This window comes from Epinephelus fuscoguttatus, linkage group LG21 (assembly GCF_011397635.1).
Source record: "Epinephelus fuscoguttatus linkage group LG21, E.fuscoguttatus.final_Chr_v1".
Classification (NCBI taxonomy): Eukaryota; Metazoa; Chordata; class Actinopteri; order Perciformes; family Serranidae; genus Epinephelus; species Epinephelus fuscoguttatus.
In genome coordinates this window covers 11,874,185-11,899,634 of record NC_064772.1, presented here as the reverse complement: position 1 = coordinate 11,899,634, position 25,450 = coordinate 11,874,185, and the positions used below count along the sequence as shown (strand labels likewise).

Sequence of the window (25,450 nt, the reverse complement as noted above, 5' to 3'; positions counted from 1 at the left end):
CAAGTGATATTTTACAGTCTGTTATATCTATAGCAGTGTTCCTCCTATATGCATTCAGCAGGGACATTGCAATCAGAGAGCCAATCAGATCATGCAAATCACACAAGACAGTTCCTCTACACGCCACTAAAATATTTTCACTGGTCTGGTGGTTCTGACAAACTGTAGCTCACACTGAATATTTACTGTTACATTCATAGTTTATTGCTAGCCTGACGTCCAGCCCACCATCCTCTCCCAAGTGCAGACATGCTGTCTCTCTCCTCAATCGCCACACACAAAGACAAAGACACACACACACACACACACACACTGCACTGAATGCTTCTGTAGAGGCTCTGCTGTTTTCTGACAGTGTGTACATCTAGCTTTGTTTTGTCCTGTACTGTGCCCACATGCGTGACACCATCTGCATTTTTCCAGGATTTGAGTCATTTTGTTTTTGCCTGTGAAAATGTAGGGTTGATTAGGGGAGACAGGGGTAATTGTAACAAGTTTTAGTCTTAATACAATTATTCTGTTGGGTAAAATATTTTTGTTTAAACCTCAGTCAAGACCAAATTTGAATTTAAGTTTTTCTGAACAATACAGTTCAATGTTTATTTCCTATGGGGAAAACAAAATGCTATAAATCACTGCAAAGTAGCACAATAAAACATAATTTATTAAATCTAACTCAACATCTACAACTGTGTGCAAATGTGTGTCTAATGCCCTTCTTGTGTCAGCAGACACACTAAATATCTTTCAGCATCTTTCAAACTAACTGTAGCTTATTGTATCTGTAGTAAAGTTAATGTGGTTGTTGATCAATATCCATCAATGGATCTTCATACGCACTAACATGTTAAAGTGGTTCATAGCGGGGCATGTGGTGGCAAAACAACTATTTAATGAACAGTTTAAAGAAAAAGTCTTCACACGTCGACTGTCTTTCTTGAGTTTTAATAAGCATTCATGAATGGAGTCACACACATACAACCGCATGAACAGTCAGTGAGTGAGTGAGTGCCTAGCAAGTCCTCTAGCCCTGCTATCTTTATAGTTGCCATAACACATGCACATAGATAGTCAAAATATGTGGCGCCTTGACATTCCTAAGACACAACATCTCTTGAGGAGACTTGGTGTCTGAGCTTCCCTGGCTCGTAACCTTGGTGTCTCTCACTGCTGTCACAGTAGGGGTTAAATGAGCAACACACATCATACATCATAGCAATAACAAATACCAGAATTTTCCATCACACTCCACCCTTTTTAGCATTCTCATGCTAAACCATGAGCACGGTAGCTTAGTGGTTAGAGCAGGCGCCCCATGTACAGAGGCTCAGGCTCAGTTCCGACTTGCAGCCCTTTGCTGCATCTCACTCTCTCTCTCTCTTCCCCTTCACTCACTTAGCTGTCCTATCCATTAAAGGCAGAAAAGCCCAATAGGAAATCGTAAAAAAAAAAAAAAGAAAAAGAAAGTGGTTCGCAGTAATGGTTTTATTGCACTTGAACAATTCAGATACGTACAGTTAACCTATGAATAACCTATAGGTGATAAATAAAACATATATATGTATATAAAAATAAATGAACAGTTCTTCGACTCAAAGTAAGAGTCTTGTTAAAACAAACTCGTGTCTCCTGAGAGAAAAGTATAAATCATATTGGATGTTTATTGACAGTAAACATCCCAGAAAATTGCAGGTTGCCTGACAGACTGACCTGCAGCTGTGTTCGGGAAACTGAAACGGTTCAATCAAACTGTGCTTGAAGCCAAGGCCAGGGACTGACCAGACTGTTTATAATTGAGTTTGAAGCACTTGATTGGACATACCGCCAGTAATAACAAGGCTGTAGAATTGCAACCAGTAAAGTTTGATATATTGTCGAAGCCAAAATTGCGATCACAATCATTGTACAGATAATTGTGCAGCATTGCTATCCAGGCTCAGCATTTATATTTAAATCCACCACACGTATTCATGCCACTTAGTGAGCAATTAATAATTGTTGCACTTGTTGATAAAAGTTGCACTTTTTGGGTTGTTGATAGATTAATAAAACCCTCCAACAAGCATAGTTTAATATGCCTTTGATATTAAAAAGGTAATAAATAAAAGCATCCACTAAAATTTAATTATGTTGTCAATGCTCAACAGCTAATAACTTCATTAACATTGAATATTTGCTTTTCCTATCAAGCCGGTAGCTATTATGTAACATTTTCAAAGGGTAAATTGTTTGTTTTGAAACTAGAATTTTATCGTCTAGTGTTGCTGCCTGTACAGAATAAATATGCAGAGAACCATACAGTTAAAATGCCCGTTTTAATGCTGACATATTGGACATCAGGCTACAATGGAGACCTAAGTACATAACTTCCTTAGTAGTACTAAGTGATCTTTTGCTCTCCGTGTCTCATGTCGCTGAGTTAATTTGTTCTCCACATGTTGAGTGTGTGGTGTTATAGGATATCTATGTAAGGAGCTTAATTATTGCCCTTTTGTCTTCTGACTGTAAAAGGTCAGTGAGTGTGTGTGCCTATTTGTCTGAGAAGAGCCTGGTGCTCGAACGTTATACGACATTAAAATCCTTCTAACAGGAGCTACTTGGTGTTTGTTTCAACTCTGCCCATTTGTCTGACCCCAAGAAGGCTGTACTGGGGGCCACTGGTTTCTCTTTTTATGAAAGGGCAGTATCATTATGTATGTTTGTGTGTGTGGTCACAGACTGAATCCCATTTCTTATTTTTACCCCTACCCCTCAGAACAGAGTTAGAAGGGGTAGTGGTTGAAGTCTTCCTCTATTAAATAGGACAATCCTTCAAGATCCTGATTTGTCATTTGCAGTCGTCGATGGCGTTTACGTAAGCAGACGCAACTATGACATTTGCTGTTTATCTGACTGTGACCGAAAAACATGGATGCTCGTGAATCGTTCACAACATAAGTTTCGAGCTATCAATCCATCTAACAATCATTACCAGGCCACTAGCGGTACTCTGTAGGCTAACATTAGCAACCCATGCCCCTCGCCTACAAGTCTGCACAATTAGTGCAGTTAAATTTTGGGCGTCATATGCCTATGAGGGGATGAATGAGACATGGAAATATGTCCTAATGCAGGGCTGTCATGCACAAATCAGCAACATTGTAATGTCACTAACTAACAAGCTAACTAGCTAGTTAGCTACTGAAACATCGGCACACTTAGCTCCAGCAATAGCCATGGCAGAGGGCATCATGTTTTTGGATTTTCCATCTGTCCATCCCATTATTGTCAATGAGATATTTCAAGAACGACGTGAGGAAATTTCTTTAAATTTGGCAAAAACATTGAACTCAACAATGAACTGATTAGATTGTGGTGTTCAAAAGTCATGGTCACTGTGACCTTGCATCTGTCACATTGTCATTAACACGATATCTTCAGAACCCCTATGGGTAATTTCTTCTAATTTGGCACAAAGGTCAACTTGGACTGAATGATGAGTTCATTAGAATTAGGTGGTCAAAGGTCACTGTGACCTCACAAAACACCTTCTTGGCCATAATTCAAGAATTCATGTGCTAATTATGACAAAACTTCACACAAATGGCAACAGAACAAACACAAGAAATGATTAAGTGATGACATTTTACATCCTAACGGTCAAAGGTCATCTCTACTCTGACATCATAATGTTTTCTGGCCATTATTCCACACCATAAGGCCAGCTCTGTCCTGGTGGACGTGGTGGGAGAAAGGAGAATGATAGCCGAGCTATCATGTCCCAACCCCAGGCAGGACACTGTGACAGCACTGGGCAGCTCCTTCAGCGACAGACTGCTTCACCCGGGGCGTTTGAAGGAGAGATACTGCAGGTCCTTCCCTCCTGCTGCTGTCAGACTACACAACCAACACTGCTTCCAGGAGACCACACATACTGAAACAATGGACAATCATTCAGAACTCAAGTGCAATATCAGTATCTGTATATGCTCTGTGAAAAATCACACTGATATATGCAATAATGTAAATTCTGCTACTCAGCCTGTTTATTTAGTCAATCAATCACTCAGATACAATATCGGTATTGTTAAACTGTGCAATATCTACACTTGCATCGTTCAGTAATGTAAAATCAGCCATCCAGTCTGTCTCTTTATAATATTTTGCTTCATCCTGATGCTTCCTCATGATATTGCTTTGTGTTTTTGTACAATGTACTTATTTTACATACTTCTATATTCTTCCTTTCCTTTCCTTTCCTTTTGGCAGTCTCCCCTTGCTGCTATAATGTTGCATATTTCCCCAGTGTGGGACAAATAAAGGATTACCTTATCTGAACTCAGGAACAGACGGGGAGACACTTGGTTGGGTACTGAATTGGTGCCACTAATCTTGGTTACTCACCTTGAAACTGTGCTGATTGTATAGATCTTCTGTGCTGCCGCACTGAAGATGCATCTGAAGCATCCACATTTTAGAATACGTAGCTTCTTTGCAGCAACATTCATATTTCAAGTTTGTTAACTGTCATTGCTAGATATGAATCTTGACAGACATGGATTTAAACTGCAACTGCAACTTGACAGGTACAGGGAGGCATACAATCACAAGGCCATAATGCTAGTTTTGTTATGCTTGTTATAGATAAAATGGATATAATGCATTGAAATAACTATGAACTAAGACAATGCAATGGTTTGCATCAAATATAGGGGCATAGATAGGGGCAAAGAAGTATTGGAATCAAGCCTTTAGGGTGTTGTCTTTGTATGTCTGTTGAGTTTTAGGGTCCATGTCATTGGTTCGACAGCCCATTGGTTTGCTATCCCATTAGTCCGACTGTCCGCGGTGCTGAACGGCTCACAGCGGGTGTATGGTGCACTGTGACCGGCTTGAGGCGAAGCAGGCTCACGGCTTATGTGTTTGTCACTTTCTTTTTCATTTTAACCCACACCATGGTCTTTTCCTGACCCTAACCAAGTGTTTTGTGTGCCTAAACCTAACCAGACCTTAACCACAGGGCATCATGATGATTTCGGAACGGACTTCGGAACAATGAGTTTAATATGGTCGGAACAATGGGATGTTGAACCAATGGGCTGTCGAACCAATGGGCAGTTCCCGAGTTTTAAAGATGATATTATACGCCACATTCAGGAATATCACTAATCAAACTTTCTATTGTCTCTGCCTCCCCTTGCAGGTAATGAGCTATTATACCGGAATCGTGATGGCGACGTCGTCAAGTTCAACGTCGACACTGATGAAAAGACCATCTTGGTGCATAACAAGAAGTTTGTAAGTCTTTAGTCATCTCCTTTTTTCTCTTTACTTTCTCACAATCACAGGACTGAAGAATTGACCATGGCTGCCCGTGAATTAAATTAAAACTTTTCCTCTAGTGTCAGCAAATCAAAGCACCCAAAGCTCTTTTTTATTACGAAGCTTAATCAAATGATCCATTATTGCTGTGAAATGTGGACTGCATAGTTGAAACTTGGGGCATGGCTATGTGGGAGGAAACGTGGAGATGGCGATGGAGATGTAGCGTCAGTGTGCTGCGGCGGCTTGGGTGACGACACACAACATTATGTCCGCCATCAGATCGCCAAGCCCTGGCGCAAAGATTAATGCAACTCCCATTTGCTTCAGGAGCCGAGCAATCCGTCAAACGCAGTCATTTAAGGACTAGTTTAATGAAAAAATACCACGCATGGTTAAAGGTCTCATCTTTTTGTCTTTCTTTTTCCCTCTTACATCTGCCTTTCCTTCACAGGAAATGTACAAAGCCAGCAAGTATGAGGTGTCTCCTGACATGAAGCATGTGCTGCTGGCCTACAACGTTGCACCGGTGAGCTTCTCATTTGTTTGCTTGTTTTTTGAATTAGCAAACTGACAGGCAAATATGTCAGCCGCCTCTGTTGGGAGGAGGGTGCGGTATACGCTCGTAGTGCAGTGAAGGCAGGGTGAGAGAAGAAGGAGGGAGGGAGGGGAAAGTAATCATGGCGAGGTGTGAAGGCCTGTCGCACACCACTGCCTGTCAGCAATGGCGGCGGCGGGGGCCAGCACAGCCGAGTGGAACTGTAGCAAGGAAGGCAGGAACACAAACAAACCCCCCGGCGCTGAAACCGGCTCGCAGGGAGGGAGATGAGATCGACAGGAGGAACAGGAAGTATTGGCCTGGAATTTATCATTTCTGTGCATTGTGAATAAAGTGTCCCATGATGACTACATCAGCTCTGCCAACACCTTGATATGCATCAAAGCATTTCATCCCCTAATATAGATAGATCAGATATATTGAATCATTTTGCGAGCCAATGTCTGTGTGTTTACTTCATTCTTCGCCACTGAGTCACGGTGGAGAGTTTGTGCCTATTGTTAGTGTGTGAAAGATGCTGGGAGAGATATAACCTCCTGTTATTGCCTGAGATGAATAGAAAATATTACGACACACCAGAGATGCCGTGTGTGTTGTGCTGCATTTGTTTGCATTTATTATTCCATCCGAACCTCCATCACCTTGATAGATGACAGTCATTCCTGCTATACGCTCGCTTTAGCAGCACGCAGTCACTCACTGGCAAATGCAGACTCATGTCGCACACCTCATCTCTATAACATGTTGCATGGATCAAGGGAGTTCATGATAAACACAGTGTTTGCATACCAACACACAAACAAGCCATCCTCAGTTTGAATGTGAATGTGTCTCTAGTTAGCAGAGACTTATTACACACCTGCAAGTAGCATACACAAGATGAAACTATTTTAAACATACAATTACTGTAGAAAAACATCTGTCAAGAAATGTTCAGTAATAGATTTCAAATAGTGTGTGGTGTATTTTTGTAAGATGCAAATGTGGAGTGAAATCCAATGGAATCCATAGCAGCTTTAAATAGAGGAGAGCCAGATATGTTGTTGTGAGGAGTAATTAGCGAGCACCTTAAAGAGAACCTATCATGTTTTCCTTATTTTCTGTCATAATGTTGAAATATTGGTTGTTCATATTTAACACGGCCAAAGTTTCAAATAATAATGCAAACATATGTAAAAAAAAAAAAAAAAAAAAAAAAAAATACTCTGGGCTCTAGTTTCGCAGACCGGATGAGGCGGGGGCGCAGCGCACCTGCGCTTCGCCAACTGGGTGTGGCCAGGCGGATTTTGCAAGTTTGGCACACCGTGCGCCTGGCGAAGCTACTCGTCTTTCCCACCTCCGTCCCTCCTACCTGCGCAAGTCGGAAAGAGGGAGGAGAGAAGGCGTGGAGTGGGTTTTACACACATCACACCAATCATCACGCCTCGCCCTTAAATGCGCCGCGCAAAGGCGTAATGAGAGTTTACTCAATTCGCCATGGCAGAAGAGAGCAGCAGCATCAGACGGCCAAACTTCTCCCAGGAGGAAACTGATGTTTTGGTCTGGCAGTTCCGTATATTTGGACACTGCGAGGAGACCTCCATGGGCTGATGATGCAAAGGTAGCCTGGGAGGAGGTCACCACAATTGTAAATCAATGTTGCCTTTCTCACGTGCGCACGCGCTCTCTCTTTCTCTCTCGCAGTCTCACTCTCTTTCTTTTCTTTTGACTTTTCTAAGATGACAGATGCTGAATATATACTCCCTATCTGATGCTGTGGCTGTTTGTGGTTGGCTGAGAGGGATGTGAACTCATTAGTTTGCAGCTGTGTCCCCTTTGATCTGACATCAGATGTGACGGGATAGTCGATATAGAGATACATTTATGTGCTGATTGCAGATAGTTGCATTGAATAGTGTTTTTTTGGATATTTATTGCATTGTTAATGTGCCTGATATTCTGGAAACCTGCCTGTAAGGTTTTGCTGACGTGTGCGCACTGTCCGCCGGTCAGCCAAACCTCGGCTTACACCGGCTGTGCTCCGCCTGCGCTGACAGTAGACCTGGTTTCAGCTGGCGAGCTTTTAGTGCACCTTCGGCGAAGCCTTTTGGCACGAAACTGTCACTGCGGCAAGCTGGATCTGTCGACACCTCCCCCTGCTGCGCCGCCACACCCATCTCAGCGCACCTCGGTCTGCCAATCTACCAAACTGAGTGCGCCTCGGGTTGCACTGCTCGAAACTAGCTCTGTGCGGGGTTCGCCACCCTGCATCACCCTGCGCCACCCTGCACCGCGCCGGGAAACTAGAGCCCTATGTTTCCAACATTTCTTTTTAAACTTTTAAGACAAGCTGACCTCAGCTTTTAACAGATTTTCTGTAGGTCATCTGCTCCGGGTTTGCTACTGCAAGTATTTACATCGCATAGTCTACCCTGCTACATGTAGCTACACACTATTGTCAGGGAAACATGTAATATTTGTTGACAAAGTGTTGTTAATTTCTCCCTGATTTTGGATCATATGTCCTCTGGAGCGTGTCTGGTTGTGAAGATTTTGAAAGTGCTGCTACATTCCTTTACAGTAATCCCCCTCTTGCAAGTATGTGGCTACATGTAGCAACATGCTAACATCAAGAAAACATGTAATCATGATTGCCAATGTTGGTAATTTCTCCCTGATTGGGGACCATATTCCAGCTGGAACATGTCAGGTCGAGAAGATTTTACTTTAGAAGCATTTATCGGTTACTTTCAAATGCTGGAAAAGGCAGTTTTTCTGAGTTACAGTTATTTACCCCACTGCAATGACAGTGCAGAGATGCCAAGATACTTAAGACCCAGAAACACTGAGTAATCAGAACAGTCTGGGCTTCTTCAGAAGGGGGGCTTATGTAGACAGGCACTGTAAGAAAGCATCTCAGACAGAGGGTGAGTAGAGTGCTTGACGTGAATGACGTTTTTTAATGGCGGAGGCTAAAGTTAGCATCGCTCTCGTTCCCCTGTCAAAAAGCCTATGAGCTTTTTTCCAGTGGAGTTTGGAGTATTGTAGAAAATAAGCTCTGTGGTAAACAAAGTTTTAATGAAGAGAATCTTCACAAGTAAACATCAATTTTTATGATTCTTGAAGTGTAGATGCAATCACTACAAGTAAATCGCTAATGTTAGGCTATAAACAAACTACACCATGTACTCATGACTAAATGTTGCCACCTCAATAAGGCTGTAAAGCCGTGTTCGGCATGATGACATTTTTTAGTCTCAATTAGCCACTTGTTAGTAGCTGCCTTTTTTAGGACACCTAAAGGCTTCAGAATTCACAAGTGGGGTATTTTATGCCATAGAACAAAACATGAAAGTCTCTTAAACTTGTCATAACCATAGACCTTACTTCAGGCATATCACCAAAAACACATTCAAGAAATCCATTGACCTCAAGACGAGGGAAGTGAAAGGGCAAAAAATTCTCATTTCAACATTTTGGGACTCATCCCTGAGCCACTCTGTACAGGTGTTCCAGCACAGACGGTCTGAGTCATTTAAGCATGAAAATATGTTCTTGTAGAAATCCAAAATACAAGTATGAACCTTAAAATGAGCAGAATAGCAGACTGAGGAGTAATGTTCTCCATCCTCCAGTAAAAAGGGTCAGGGCTGTTTCACATGTAACCACACCCAACAGTGATGTCACAATGCACTGACACACCCTAGGGTTAGTTATCCTTTAAGCGTTTGTTTTGATATGTAAAGGACCTGTGCACCAAAATGGACCAAAATTTCAAATCTATAATATTTTTGTGTTAACTATGTTGTAGATTTTATGGCAGCATGAAAGACTTTCAAAGTATTCTCTTTTTTTTTCAGAAGTACCCACTTATAGCTCACATTTTCAGTGTTAATTTCGAGGAGATCGTTATTGTCAGTTTCTAGTGCTGTTTTCTTTCTTTTCATTTTTATAGAACCGTTTCTTAAGTCCAGCTTTAACTGTGACATCCACATTTACTTTCACTCAATATCAGGGAAATAAAGCAGTTTAGCTCAAGATGCCATGGTATAACTGCTGCTTTTTTTCATTAGAAGTGATCTAAAGTGAATGCTCTCCCGCTTCCTATTCTTCCAGGTGTACCAGCATTCTTACACGGCCTTCTACATCATCTGCAGTCTGGATACTCCGTAAGTAGGCGACAGGGCTGCATTGTTCCATTTATATTGTCTCATCCCACCTGACCTCGCTGTCTGTGACTCTGAAAGCAACTCATTCCCACCTGTTCTCACAACTGTCCTCCTGCAAAGCATCTGGCACATCGACTGCATTGTTAACCTCTAATCTCTCAGCGAGGTGTGAGGTGAAAGGGTTGCTAAATAATCAGTGACCTCAAATGGCAGCCAGGTTTGCCGTGACATCGACAGATCTTACATCTCAATGGTTAAAATGCCCAAATGTAGGAAGTGTTAAGTGTGTTAAGTGTGTAAGTCTTTGCTGCTTTGCTGATCCTCATTTCTTTGTATTATGAAAGAGAAGCTGAAAATGTTCATGTAGACATAACATTTTGTTTTCACAACCGGATCAACTGCAGAAAGCTGTAACACACATGTTCAAAGTAGTAAGTTCAAGAGCCAGAAATTGTGGCACATTATTATCTGGTACGGATCAGCCACCAAGACTTGTTATGGTCATTTTGTCCAGTGAGTAGACACCTCACTTATTTACCTTTAAATTACATCCACATCAAGTCACAGTGATTCCAGCACTGTCAGCAGTTCTCGTACTCAAATCTATTTGTGTGCTGCCACCCAGTGGTGATGTGCCAAAATAACTGCCTCGGCTGATGACCTCATTCATCCTCAGCTCCAGACAAAGACATAGAGGCAGTGGCACCTCTAATTCTGCAGCCTGCACTGCGCAGCACTTTTCCCAATAAGGAGAGGTGACACTGTTATAGAGCGCTGGTATTTATGGATACACTTAAACCTTTGTTCTCAGTTGTGCTACACTTGTACTTCTCCCGCAGCAGCGCTGGGAGCAGACAGTCATGGTGTGTATTTGTCTGCACTTCTGTCTGATAGCATTGTTTTCTCTGTCTGTGCACCCCAGGGCGACGTGGAACTTGAACCCTCCAGAGGTGCGAAATGCTCAGCTGCAGTACGCAGGCTGGGGACCCCATGAGCAGCAACTGGTGAGGACTACAATTTCCATGAAGCCCCTACATCTGCCATCTGTCATAGATTCAAACCACCTCAGTTGCCCAACATATAGCCATTACAACTCACCTTTAATGTGGAGCATAGTTAAAAAAAAACTCACCATACACACAGCATACTGGATTACAAAAGTAGAGTTAATGTGGCTAACGTATCATAATATATGCAAAGTGCTTGCATGCAGTCTCCTTTACTGCCACTTTATAAAGTTAATGGAAGAAAGAATTAATGATTTTAGGGGAATTTATAGCAGACCCCTAATGGGAGGAGTTGGAATGAGTGATGAAGAGGGTGTAAAAGGTATTTGTGTTTCCCATGTTTAAAACTGCATTAATTGATTTTTTGGGCTACTTTGGGGTAATGCAACAAGCTATAAACACAACACTGACAGATTATCATCTTGTTAAGTTGATATGGGGAATGTGTGAGCCATAAAATCTGAGCTGAATGATGCTGAAAACTGCAGAGCAGAGGGGAACTGCAGAGCTGGGTGATAATTGTCTGTGGATTCATCCCTACAACCACCAACGCCTTTTACAAACATATAGTCACTTCATACATTGTTAATATAAAAATGTTGATTCGAGCAGTTGGCAGTTATGTGCACTTGGCAGTTTCAGTCTTTATACAGATGTCAAATTCTTTGAAGGATGCAGCCCGTGAAGGTGGGTCAGTCCTTACACAGAACAAAACTAAAGGCACAAACAAGTTCTCCTTGTCAAATTACAAAGTCAGATATTTTAGGAAATTAACCTCAACGGCTGAGTAAATTATCAGTGCTGTAAAATGACAAGTTATATCGTACCCAAGGTTGCAGTCAAACCTGAGGTTACTGGCAAACAGGGCTTCAGCTTAACAGTAAATGTTTCCATATATCTTCCATTCACCTGAAACACCCTCTGATTATTAAAATGTTCGGGCTGCTAACAAGAACAAACTGTAGAGTTCATGCCTGACTTCCAATATTTACATCCTCCAGTGGCTTTTTCATTGGTCCACTTAATATGGTAGATTCAGCAGAGATTGGTGAACCCTTGAGCACAAATACCTGATATATACAACATGGTTATGTTACATTTTCTTACTTTACGAGCCGACCAGGACTACCTGAATGCTCCATTACCTTGGCCAACTTACAAACGCACAAAGTATTATGGGATACCAAGAGCTGCAAACATAAACTATATTATAATAATGGACGTAGCCACTGTGATGTCACCCACTGATGTGTGGACTCCTGTTTTAAAGCCTTGAGTGTGCCATTTTGGCCAACTGAGCAAGACTTTTTTAGGCAACCAAAATTTTCTTTGATTGGTCCCATTGCCAGAGTTTGGAAGTCGTTCTTCGTCTTTAGTATCCTCATGAGCTTTAAGTCATCACGTAAAAACAACATAGATGCTACAAAGACGATGTGTTGTTTTATCCCTCAGAAAATTTGTAACAACACGTTAACAGTTTGAGATTTATATTACAAAGTGATTTTGTTACAGACTTGCTGCACCAGTATGCGAAACTACTAAAATATTGTCTTGCCTGACAAATGCTAACGAATAACTTTTCTGACTAATCAAGATCAAACTGCGTGGACAGCAAATAACAGTTACAACCTTATACCATATTATAAATTACATGTGAGCAGAAAATTGACATGCAATATGTGAATTAATGAAAAGTCTGTTATCATCAATTGAACATTTACTTTGATCAACCATATTGCTGCATATATGATGTCAACTCTGCAACTTCTGTATCAAAAATTTCAACAACTTCCTGAGTTTTTCCGACTTGATGGGGCACTGCATTTTTTTATTTTCCCAATCTGGAACTCATTTTTCCAGTTATTCTAACACTAGATAAATGCAGGGTAGCTTTCATAAACTGAAAACACATTGGAATAGCAGTTACAACAGCCACGCCTATACTGGGGTTACACCATAGTTACGTTACCTTACCATTGTTGTCACTGTGGTAGAGATTGTCAATGGACAGCACCCACCTGTCACTCAAACTGCCCTTAAACATAAGTAACTTTAAGCCTTAATAATATTTAAATGGTTGAGGTATATAAAAATATATACCCGTTATCATTAATGGGGAAATTAGCTATATGGACCAAAATAGTTTGTAAACATGTTAATTTCTGCTGGGGATTTACTCACCTTTGGAGCCAGCCTCAAGTGGCCATTTGAGAAACTGCAGTTTTTGTAACTTACATATTGTCTTTATTAATCACCCTCGTAGGTTACCCCTTAGCTGCAAGGGACTGAAAGGGAAAGAGAGCTACATTTTTCTACACATTTGGAAAAAAAAATATATGCGACAGGCCTTCTTGGCATATTATGACAAATGTGGTGTAGAAATACTGAAGACTCTTGAGAGGATCCAGTTCCCAAGTTAAGACTCAGATAATCTTTATAATTCCGAGGCAGCATTTTCTTTAAGTCAGCGATACGGTGTAAGTTTGAGTCCATGAAAACAGTACACGCATTATTTCGTCCCTCAGGTTGTAAATCATCCTAATGATTTACTGAGATTTCCCAGTAAACACATTTCAAATTAAACACTGTTGTTTGAATCACAAGACGCAATGGGCCTTTGCAAACTCTTCTACGATGAGTCATTTTCCACCTCCATCATCACGCAGTCGAACTTGTCAGAGCAATAATGAGCTTCGGCGTGTTGGTTTGCAGGGCAGACAGACTGTAAGTGATAACATCCTGCAGCACAATGCTATTAATTACCTGTTATCTCATCAGTGGATTAATTAACACAGTCGCTAGATTGATATAGCCTCAAGTTTCTCACCATTAGTCATGAAATGGTTTTACTTCCATCGGGCGAGTTATGTTAGCGTGAAACTGAACAGCAGCTGGTTGCCCTGAAGGTTCAGATGTCCTCTGTGGAAGAGGTGGAGGTTAAAGCGAGAGATGTCCATCAGCTGAAACAAGCTCACAGTCTGCAAGCAAATGCATGTGTCATCATATTGAGGCATCTAATATACATAAATCAGCCCAACTGCTATCCTGTTCCCAAATCCCTTATGTGCTTAATTAAATCTCCTGTACTTTCCCATGGAGCGTGAGCACATACGTACCCATATTTACAGTCATAAACACAGCTGTCTAGCCACATGGTAAGCTTTTTGTGACGCCAAAAAGTCAATGTAACTGGGTGAATAAGTGCTGTCTGACATTCACAGAAGCATGTGTCTGCACAGCGATGTTTCGTACATTTGACTTGTGTTGTGGAAAGTAAAACCCCCTGTGAATGGCGGCTGACACACATTCACACAAAGTTTGGATGCTCAGCCTCAGAAGACTTAAACTTTGTATTACATTAGAGAGAAAGAGGGAGATTGTGTGTGTGTGTGTGTGTGTGTGTGTGTGTGTGTGTGTGTGTGTGTGTTTGTGAGAGAGAGAGAGAGAGAGAGAGACTGAGAAAAAGAGACAAAGTATAAGACTTTGTCCACATCACTGACAGTATGAGAACATTTTGTCCCTTCTATGGGTCAAGTTTCAAAAACTCTCATTTTGATAGCATCTTTCTTTTGACCTTTCCAACCCTGGCCTTTGCATTCAGACTCCACATTACCATTTTGTAACACTGGCTTTCTGCTAAACAACACTAAAGCTGCTTTCACACTGCTGCACAGCAACCAACCTGACAACCATCTAACCAGAAAGAGCATTTCACAGAAAAGCAAAGATTTGTAAAGGTGGCTGCTGCAGCTTCAGTCCAGGGCTGCAATGACAGGCATGTGCTTCACTGAATGTCACTGGTGGTAGTGCAAGCTAACTTGGTGCTGAGCAAATGATACTTCGAGAAAATAGGCATACCCAAGGCATTATCAGCTGCATACTGTAGTGAAGCAAAGGAAATGGAATTCTAAAACATGTCTACATATTTGGACAATTTACCAGTCATCTGTAGTTTGATTCTGGGTCTCAGAGGTAGAGCGGGTTGTCCACCAATCGGAAGAAGTATCCTTGTGCAAGATACTGAACCCCAAATTGCTCCTGATGATGCTTCCATCAGTGTGTGAGTGAGTTAAAAACTGAGTAGCAGGTGGCACCTTGTATGGTTGTCTCGGCCACCAGTGTATGTGTGAATGTGACTCGAAGTGTAAAAAGTACTTTGAGAGGTCGGATGACTAGAAAGGCGCTATACAAATTTAGATCCATTTACCATTCAGACACCGACATTATCACCTCCTCCATCTTGTCTTCTATTTGCTCCCATGATGCCTGCCCCCTTCTGTTTGATACACCAAAGCCAGACGGCTACCAGCAGAAGTTCAAAACGGTGAACCCTGGCTCCCAGGTAGTGCACCTTTGGACTTTGGAGCCAATTTGATATTGTGGCCAAACTGTGTAACTATAACGTCCGGGTCTATTGCTAGATGCCATTGGGCCAAAAAGGACTTTCCCATAAATTTACATTGGGAAAGACACATCTGTTAATCCATGGCTAATTTTTTTAGCATCATAACCCCGGCAAAATGACCGCATGATTAAATTATTTTATCCCCATTCAAGTTAGTGAAGGCTAAATCATAAGTTAGCCACACAGCTGGCAAATTTTCCAGTGCGCCAATGATGCATGACATTGGGATAATTTTACACCCAGGAAGCCAAACTTTTTTTGGCTTTCTGTGCCACTGAGCAACTTTCATAGGAATGAACGGGGCCCTGTGTCAAACGCTGTACCAACTTTACTTTATACATCCATGGAGGAACTATGCACAGCTAAGAAAAATCTGGCATGTTCACATGGGCTGCAACCACTTCACACCCCTACTGATGTGTTTGAAACCACTTCCCCTTTGGGGCCTTCCCATCATTGAAATAACTGAAGGCTGTGAGTTACTGTGTGGTGGTGTAAACACCATTAGGAGTCAACGGACATGCTACTGGCTAGTGGCTTATATCAACAAGCTCAACATGACAGTCGTAGCATGCTGATGTTTTATGTTAATTGTGTTCACTGTCTTAGTTTAGCATGTTAGCATGCAAAAGGTACAGCAGAGGCTGATAGGAATGTCATTGGCTTTGCAGGTATTTGGTCAAAAATTGGTTGAGTGCCCCTTTAATACCAACTGAGAACACGATAGTATGTTGCTAAAATCTGACATGTTGGGATTGTTTCCTTTAAATCTCGGTAAAGAAATTAAAAATAATGAATTTTATCAGTGTGTTGGTGCAGTTTCACTTCACTCTCACCAGCCCAAAGTTTATATAATCCCCTCCAAATATTCTCACTGAGGGTAGATGTGGATCCCAGCCATCACTGGCAGATTTCTACCTTCCTTCAGAGAACGGGGCCAGGTCTTCTCTCTGTGCTGTGCCCTAGATTAGCTTCTATACAGGGACTCCATCTGCACCAAAGTGACACCAAACCACATGGGCCCCGAGCTAGCGTCTCCTCAAGAGAAACTAATTGTGACAGATTCTGTGTTACCTTTAAGGAGATGCAGGTTTGCTAGTAAAACTTTTAGCTTGCTGGAGAGTTTATCTGTGTGTATCCTGAATGCCACATTGCTGAGGCACAGTGTGTAGTAAAAGATTGCAGTGCCGATCCTTTTCACAGTGTAGAAAGAGGTAAAAAATCAACATGCAGCAATTGTAGGCAGCTACAGTATTGGATTTCCTGCTGTACATCATCCCATCATTTAGACCTCTCATAGTGAATATTTTTTGGAGAATCATTCACAAACTGATACTGTGATACCAGCTCCAGGCCCAGAGATTCCCTAATCCTAGAGATACTGAGCAAACCCTTTTCTGTAATAGCCTGAGATTGATTTCAGCATGGCATTAAGGCTGTAACATTTTAAAATTCCAGCCCCAAGAGCCGCCCGCCCTACCACGTTCACCATGGGTGCTGATGATCTATTATTCTCTATAATGAAAGGGTTGACCTTCAGTTATCTTGAAAGCCCTGCAGGCCTGAAGAGGAGAGTGGCAAAGTCAAAATTTGGTCCCAAGGTTTGCCGTCTTATCGGAAATTGAAAAGACTTTTTCCTTCTTTGTACTTCTGTCAAAATCTTTGGTTTCCCTTTATTAAATTGGAGCCATTGCCAACATGTGCACTCTCTTGTGTGTGACAGGCGACAAATGCATCATGCTGATGTGTGCTCCGACACCAGGGTTGATTTAAGCTGTGATAGCGTGACTCCTCACCCAGGGATCCCACCTGCAATATAATGTGTCAGCATAAATACCAGACTGTCCTCAGGTTTCCTCTTGTGCGTGTTGATTATAATGATAATGTAACAGCTTATTCACAGTAAGGAAATTCCCTGCAGGAAGGCTTTTAGTCAGGAACACTGATGGATCAATGTCTGTGGAGCTGGAAGAGATTCAGTGTCTTGCGTAAGAACACATCAGCAGGATTGGAGCTGCTTGAAAAGAAGGTCTTATTGTGGGTTTTCCAGTTTAAAGACAGTTGATCCTTTGTTTTCCTAAATGTGATTAAAATGTCTTTCCTCTCTCTGGCTCTTGTAGATCTTCGTTTTTGAGAACAACATCTACTATCGCTCCAGGGTGGACAACCGCTCCATTCGTCTGGTGTCTACTGGCAAAGAGGGCGTCATCTTTAATGGGCTCAGTGACTGGCTGTATGAAGGTAAGGCAGAAAAAATGATGCCATGAAAGGAAAAGTTTGTCTTTTTGGAAATTAAACAGAGCATTAGATGAGAAGATTGTCAGAAGATTAATACCCCTTTCTTATCTGTCTGCTGAATATATGAAGCTAGAACTAGGAGACAGTATCCATGCTCAAATAAGCTCATCGTCTTCTATTCTCTCATTTCTCCAAAAATGTTGGACTCTTCCTTGAAAGTGACTACTTGGCTCTATGGAAACTTTTGTCTTTTCTATTTCTATTTATACATGCACCCAGAGGCATTTAGTCAGGCATTATTCTGCAAGGCTTTCAGACTGTAAATGAGGGAACGTGTAGCCTGGCTCTGTCAAACTGCAGCTCTAGAGCTCACAATATGAGCTTGTGTTCTTCTTTTTGGGGACAGCAGTACCTCAGTCTGTGGGGACTTGGCGTAGGAACCAGAAGGTCACTGGTTGAAGTCCCCATACAGGCCAAGTATGGAGTGTGGGCTGGTAGCTGGAGAGGCTAGCAGTCCACCCCCTGGGCACTGCCGAAGTGTAGTTAAATAAGACACAAACCTCCTCGACTGCTTGGGGGAGCATGTCCACAGGCAGCCCTCTCGCTTTTGCATGGCTCTATTAATGTATGTGTATAGGTCCTTTTTGTGCAAGTGTGTATTTCAGGCCTGTGTGTGTGTAATTTGTGAAAATACTTCCTCTTTTTCTTAAAATGAAGAATTCTGGAGGTCGCTTAGTCTCGCGTGACCAGCCTCCCTTACTTTGGAATGGGTGTCTGGGGACATTCATCTTTTGTTTTGTAATAGAAATGGTGGACGTTGCACCTCTGCAATATAGCTGAATCAAATGAAACCTGAACCCTTTTAATCTCTTCTTGTGATTCACTGAACGCTTCCTTTTCTGTTGTACTACTGACAACAATTCGGGGAACAGCAATTCCGGTGTAGGCGGGTGTAAGGCAAAGCTAATCAGCTGTTGGTCAAGGAAGTACAGAAGTACACGGATTTGGATCCAATCACATCACTGCCGCTGGGAGCCAGTGCTAGTTCTATTACAACTTTCCTATGGGAATGTCCACAGACGACAGAGTCAGCCAGCGTGCTGATGTCATTGCCGTCTGTGTTAGAGATTAGAGTGCCCAAAAAAATAGAAAGTCCCCCACATAACACCATGAAAAATTAAAAATAGTCATCTACCCAATTAAGGTTTTGTACCATAATAATGTTTTACTATTCCTTCAATCAGCTAACCATTGTCTCTGAAGTCACTTAGGCAAGTTGCTCTCAACCTTGAGGTTAGGACCTTACAAAGGTGGCACAAAATAAACCAAAGGGCTCGTGAGCATGGAGTGTATATAGAAATGGCGTAGACATAGACATGACGGCTCCCCAAAAGTGAAGCCAAAATATGTTGTTCACTCCCTGGTGGCTGCTGGTGAGGGTTCTCAGTCATCCAGGTCATGGTTATCCCAAGTGCGATATCGTACGCAACTGGATTTGCTTGAGTTTCTTGAAGACGTTTTAGCTCTCATCCAAGAAGCTTCGTCAGTTCTAATGGACTGGTGTGAAGTCGCAGGCTTTAAACTCTGTGTGGGTGTGAATCATTGACCCGCCAGGCCATCATGTGTGTTGTTAGGGTTAGATGGGTTCAGGTGTGAATGGGTTAACACCCATCTAGGGATGGATCCCAAGACTGCATTGTAGGTGGGTGATAGGTGGTGTCATAGACCACCTCCTCTGTTTAACAATGGCCGTTACAGTTTGACACAGATGGCTTCTTTCATGCCTCTTTCAAACCATCTATCTTCCTTGGCCAAGATGTGAACATTGCTGTCCTTGAAAGAATGTCCCTTCTCCTATGGATGCAAATGGGCAGCTGAGTTTTGACCTGAGGAGCTGGCTCTTTTGTCCTGTCCTTATGGCTTGCTGCATTATAGGTCATAACTACCGCCCCCTCCATGTAAAATTTTCCCAAGTGTTTTCTTATCATGTTGTTTTATGTCAAAGCAGTCATTTTTTTCTGATACATTTGGTATTAATAAGTTATTTGATGCTATAAAAAGTGGTTTGACTTTGTTTTTGATTGACTCACAATTGAGTCCGTTGGATGTTTTAGTGGGACCTGGATGCCATGGCTCCACCTTAACTGCTGCTGCGCAAACTCTGGCTTGAAGTGACATCACCAGTGTGGATGGCAAGTTAAGCATCATTTTTTGAAGTGACGATGCAGTGTCCCTCTCTATATGTAGTCTATGGTCGCGACATGTTTTACAGGGCAGGTAAGAAGAGAATACATAAACTTCCACTACACAAAATATTGAATTTTTGCAAGTAGATGGTTTTGCAAGTCATTTTAAAGAGTCATAGTGAAAAGGTTCCGAACCACAGACTTGAGTCATGATGACCAATATGCACAGTGGACTTTTTTCTTCTCCCTCTATCCCTAACTTATATTTAAACACTGTATTCGCAAGTAATGACATGTGACAGTGTGACTCCCCAGGCTCTGCATCTACATTTGTATATTTGGCACGTAACACTTGATTTCTGGCAGGTAAATTAAAAATGGAAACTGTCAATTTGCTTCTGCTTTACACAGCCCCGAAAATGAATGAATGTTCTACATCGGTTGATTTGCATTAATTCAGCGCTGCCGTATGTTGTACACACTCTGATACAGATGTCATGGTGCTCTCCGAGCGTCAATGCCACCGATCAAAGCTCACCTGTGTGCCTTGCAGTAAAAAAAGGTGACGGCTGCTGTGTTAGCGTTCAACTAATGAATTTATATCCGCTGCGCTGGGTGCACACTCTGCTCCAGTGGAACTGGGTTTTAATAACAGAGTGAGAGGGAGATGGGGAACGGCAGCCACACAGATATAGAGATAGCAGAAATAGAGACAGCCTGTGATATACAGCAAGCTGGTAATCCTCGAGTAACACTATAAAACAATACATATCTCTTTGGTAATATGAATGGCTGCTACCTAGGAGGCCTTTGAGGATTTACAGGCTGTGACACAGAGGTTATCTGAGGTCACCAGTGCACCAGGATAAGAGCTGTGTGGCTGTTTCCTCTTCAGGACTTGTCTGTTTTTATCTAATTTCGTCAACCCATGGCTCCTCTTATCTCTGCATTAGCCAGGCTGACATTTGAAACAACGTCCATCCTTCAAGAGCAATATCAATTCTCTGCCATTTAAACATTAATCAGAGCGTTATTGCACTGTCTGACCCCCTGACTCATATTTATCCGCTTGCTGAAGGCTTGGTAATTTATACTCATTATTTATTGCAGGATAAATCTTTCTCTGAGAGATAAAACAGAATCTGCATCATAATGCTGAGATAATATGTATTTTACAACAACAGAATTGTATTTTGTTTATTCCAGCAGATAACCCGCTAGATGTAGATAGTGTGATGTGATGGTATGTTGATATTTTTCCTGTCCTTCTCTAGTTTGATAACAGAAAATGTTATTTTGAGATATCATATAGCAGAATATTTGCTGCGTATGTATCTGTAAACCTGTTATCATAAAACATTACAGTTACATTAATTAAAGATATCAGACATTATTTTAAATTGAGATTGCATACAGTATTTTGAAATAATTAGACTTGAGATAATAAGGAGGTTAAGGCAAAATTCAAAGATAACAGGCCTGTTTTTCTGTAGTAGTTGGTATGCTTGGGTGGTTTCTATCTTTTCATGCCTTCATACCTGGGGTAGGCACTGGCATATACAATATATGGAGGTATTTGTGTAAGAAAAACAAACATAAAAGCTGGGTTGCTGGTGATAAAAGTCACAAGTGTAGTATGTATGATGTAGCCTACAGTGATGTGTATCTAATATGCAATAAGCCCACTTAAAAAAGTCTTGCTGGCTTTAAATACTTCTGGCCCAAGAATAATACAGTAAATAGATAGATAATAAGCACCCTTCTTCCTTAGATTCTTGCTGGAGTACCCAATGGTGACAGACTGGTGGTTAAATAAAGTCATATAGAGCACACAGCATCATCCATGTTGACTGCCTCACCTTTATTGATGCTTTGTTTTAATGAAACAGTCCGATTTACCTGGTCCGCACCAATTCTAAGTGTAGATGACTAAGAGGCGCCAGCTGAGGTGACCCGCTGGGACCCCTGTGCAAAAAGGAGCCCAGTGGGTGCAGTACGTGGGAAGATCCATGAGAAGGGTTCAGCGTGTCCACAGTTGGGGCCACCAACCACCGTACCCAATCCCCCTTGCTGGCCCACCTTTCACTTGGCATCAGTTATTGTCCCATGAAAAACCACATCCAGAAAGGCGCGAGGTGCCATGATTAAGGGCCTTGCGAGACAAGCTGTGCACTGCACTTCCTGTGGCGAAGAGGGGAGGGTAACGGCCCCAGCCAGACTGACCCAGCCCTTAGCGCCAATCCTTATCCTGAACTTAGGAAACTTAACTACCTGGATCTAACATGCCAGAGATTTCTTACCTCGTAAATCTGTTGCAGATATGGGTAAGGCCTGGTGCAAGATTTACACCTTCTTCCTTGGATTTTCAAGGGCCAATGAGAGCTCAGCGGACACAGCCAGAACCACAACGCTTTCCAGAGCACGGGCCCCTCCCTCAGGGAGAACCCATTCCTTGGCATCCCACCCTTGACAAAGAAAAGAGAACTCTCCACTGGGCTTCCGCCTATCTCCGCCACTCCAGATTCAGGAATCTAACCTCGACTCCCTTTCAGTTGGCTGGGGGCAATGTAGGCCATTGCCCTACCCTTCTGAATGCCGTTCACTCATTTCTTAGCAGCAACTGACCCATGTTCAGCTGCTATTCACATGGAACCTTCTCCACTTCTTGTTTGAATAAACCCAAAATAGTCCAGAACAAGGGCAGAGGCATTTGTCTTTTTGCTCATTCTGTAACCTTAACCCCACCCCTCTCAGTTGCCATCTCTCTCAGCTCAGCTGCCTGTTCCACTAGTGGAGACTGACCTCTTGTGACACATGTTGTGTACTACATCACCTCATTACAGCACCTCCATATCAGTTTAATAGAAAGAGGAGCGTCTGTATTTTTAACTGTATTAAAAGTCGTATCATCAGGATTTCTAAATACCCTTCCACACTGCAATACCATGATAATGCCCAAGCCTAATGAGAGTTAAAGTCAGTTGCCAGGTCACTGGGTACACCAAGCTACAGTCTAATCAAAAATCACTGCCCTTAATCCTACCCACATGAAAGTTATAATGTTGTTAAAAGTGATTTAGAGAGGTGTTAATTAAACGTTATGGTAATTTTGGAGCCTGTAGCTTTTGGTGCAGTTCAATGGTCCACCCCATTTATATCAGTAAGAGTAGGCTAAATAACGTTAAAGTTGATTTAACACCTCTAAACATAAACTGAACAACATGAAGGTTATACAAAACTGTTGTAATAGACTGCATAAGTTTTAGACAGCATTACCTAATAAACTGGACACTGGAGTGAATACCAAAGAGGGTAAGATAAATTAAACACTTTCTTGAAATTTGTTAAAAGTTTAGAAATGGTGGGGTGACCTCTAGCTGCCCTGGTAGGGTGTGTGTCCTGTATAGGCTGAGACCTTTCCAGCTGCTTGGGATCGATTCCGACCTATGGTCCTTTGCTCCACTCCCTTCTTGTCAATCTACAGCAGTCCTATCAATAAAGGCAAAAAATGGCTTAAAATATTTGTCTCCAAATAATTCAGAAATGGTTAAAATCAAAGTACTATAAGGAAAACTGGTTGGAGCAAACTAAAAACATCCAAACATTACACAACTTGATATCATTATAACCCCTTCCCTCTCAGAACATACTACTTTACTTTGATTGGCGATATAAGAAGTATGAAGATACACCAAATGCTCAAAAGTATGTGGACACCCCTGTTGTCTGAAGGTGTTTTTCATGGTTCTGTTTAGGAGAAAGAACCATATGTTAACTTTCATTGAAAAAGTTTTACTGAGTCAAGTACGGCAGTACATATCCAGTTTACTGACATATTAATCCAGTAGCTATAAATTACTGTCCTTATGGTCCCAACCACCCAAACAGAGCTGGGAATCTGGTTTTGCTTTCACACCCTGCAAGCTTGGAATGATATGCAAGGTGTACTAAACTTGGAAACTTTACCCTCTCTTGACACCAAAGTAAATTAAAATCAGTCTGTACAGAAGTGTTATTATTTTTAACAAGAGGTACGTATCTGCTATGAATTTTGGCCCCTAATTTCTGTATGCTTTGTTGTTGTGTTTTGATATGTTATTGTGAGGTTAGTACTTGCATTTGATATAATTTGACTGCCCATCTTGACCAGGACTCCCCGGCAGAAGAGATATTAAATCTCATTTGGATCTAGTTGGGTTTGCCCAAGCCCTTAGCTCCAATTGAGGGCATGCTTAATGCTACATTACTGGATTGGATTTTATGTCTTAATGTTATTTCCCACTTCAACATGACAGCGCTCCCATGCACAAAGCCAGGTTCATAATATTTTTTTTGGCCTGCACCACATTGCCCTGACCCCACTCCATCCATTACTTTACTTTAGGAATGAATGGAATCACCAACTGTGGGTCAGACCACAGGAGTGGCAAACCTTGCTAATGCTCTTGTGGCTGAAGGGAGGGAAGCAGATCCCAGCTGCCAGGTTCCAAAATCATGTGGAAAACCTTTCCTCATAGAGTGGAGGCTGATGTTCAACTGTCATATTTGGGTATAATGTCCAGTTTGCCAGCATGCTTTCCAAGTAGCCAGTCATGATGATATGATTTATTTTTATCTGGTATTATTCATGTTTGCTAATACACTGAAAGTCCTTTTCATTCCTATTAATGACGAATCCCTTTAAAAAAAAAAAATCTATAAGCCTGTAAATAGATTTGGCGTTAGCCCACTGGTGATGCCGGCAGCTTCCAGGGGGCTCAGAAGCCGTGCCAGGTTGTGTAATGTTTACATTCATCAGCGGGACTGCAAGGCCCAAGATTTTCCATGCTAATGACTCAGACTCTGCTCTGGCCAAGGTCAAGCTGAGGCTCAGACTGCCACAGAGGAGAAATGAGGTCTTAAGCTCTGGCTGTCTCTGCGCGGCAGATTTGATGCTGAGGGGTGAAAGGTTGGCAAATAATCTCCCAGGCTTGAATATCCTCTGGCTTGCACTGCTGTCTTAATCCATGAAAGTGTGTGTGTGTGTTTGTAGTGTGCATGCAGGAGAGACAGAAAGAGACAGGAGGGGAAAAAAAATTAAAGAGACACAGCCAAGAACCCCGTCGGCTGTGTGTAATAGTCCAAAACGCCTGAGGAGAGTCTCAAGTGTTCTGTCATCTGTCGGCTGTCTGATTATTGAGGCTGTACTGATACTGACACATCCTGCAGTGTGACGCAGCCCGAGGAAACAGCTGTTTATTGGGCTCTGGTGCGCCGAGATAAAAACCCGGCGTCGCTTTGATTTGAGTCATGTTTGCCCCATAGATGTTTGGCTAGATGACTGTTTGCATCAAGAGGCTTGTTCATAGGGTTGTGTCTGTTTATCGCTCTGTTTGTGGCTGAGCCTGCGGGGCGTAGAGTTACCACATAATCAACACTTGTGAGCTGGAAAGGGGGAAGATTAATAAAGGGAGTAAAAGTGTTAGTTTTTAGTTTGGTGTGAATACAAGCTGAAACTGATGTGAGACACACAGTTGGAAATAGTTTTGTAGAACTTTTTTTTTTTTTTAGTGCATCCAAGCTGCATTGCCTGGAGATTGTCACATAAAAATCGTGTTTGGGGAAGT

The 25,450-nt window shown here is 42.0% G+C and overlaps 1 protein-coding gene across 7 annotated transcripts in view; it reads left to right on the top strand.

The window, feature by feature from the left end:
• LOC125882060 (dipeptidyl aminopeptidase-like protein 6) overlaps positions 1-25,450 on the top strand; it is a 341,554-nt gene that overhangs the window by 288,002 nt on the left and 28,102 nt on the right. For all 7 annotated transcript variants that reach the window (XM_049565694.1, XM_049565693.1, XM_049565695.1 and 4 more), the window contains 5 exons: positions 5,183-5,277; positions 5,756-5,830; positions 9,956-10,008; positions 10,931-11,012; positions 17,541-17,661. In XM_049565694.1, the coding sequence (XP_049421651.1) occupies positions 5,183-5,277; positions 5,756-5,830; positions 9,956-10,008; positions 10,931-11,012; positions 17,541-17,661 (426 nt within the window). The remainder of the gene's footprint in view (positions 1-5,182; positions 5,278-5,755; positions 5,831-9,955; positions 10,009-10,930; positions 11,013-17,540; positions 17,662-25,450) is intronic.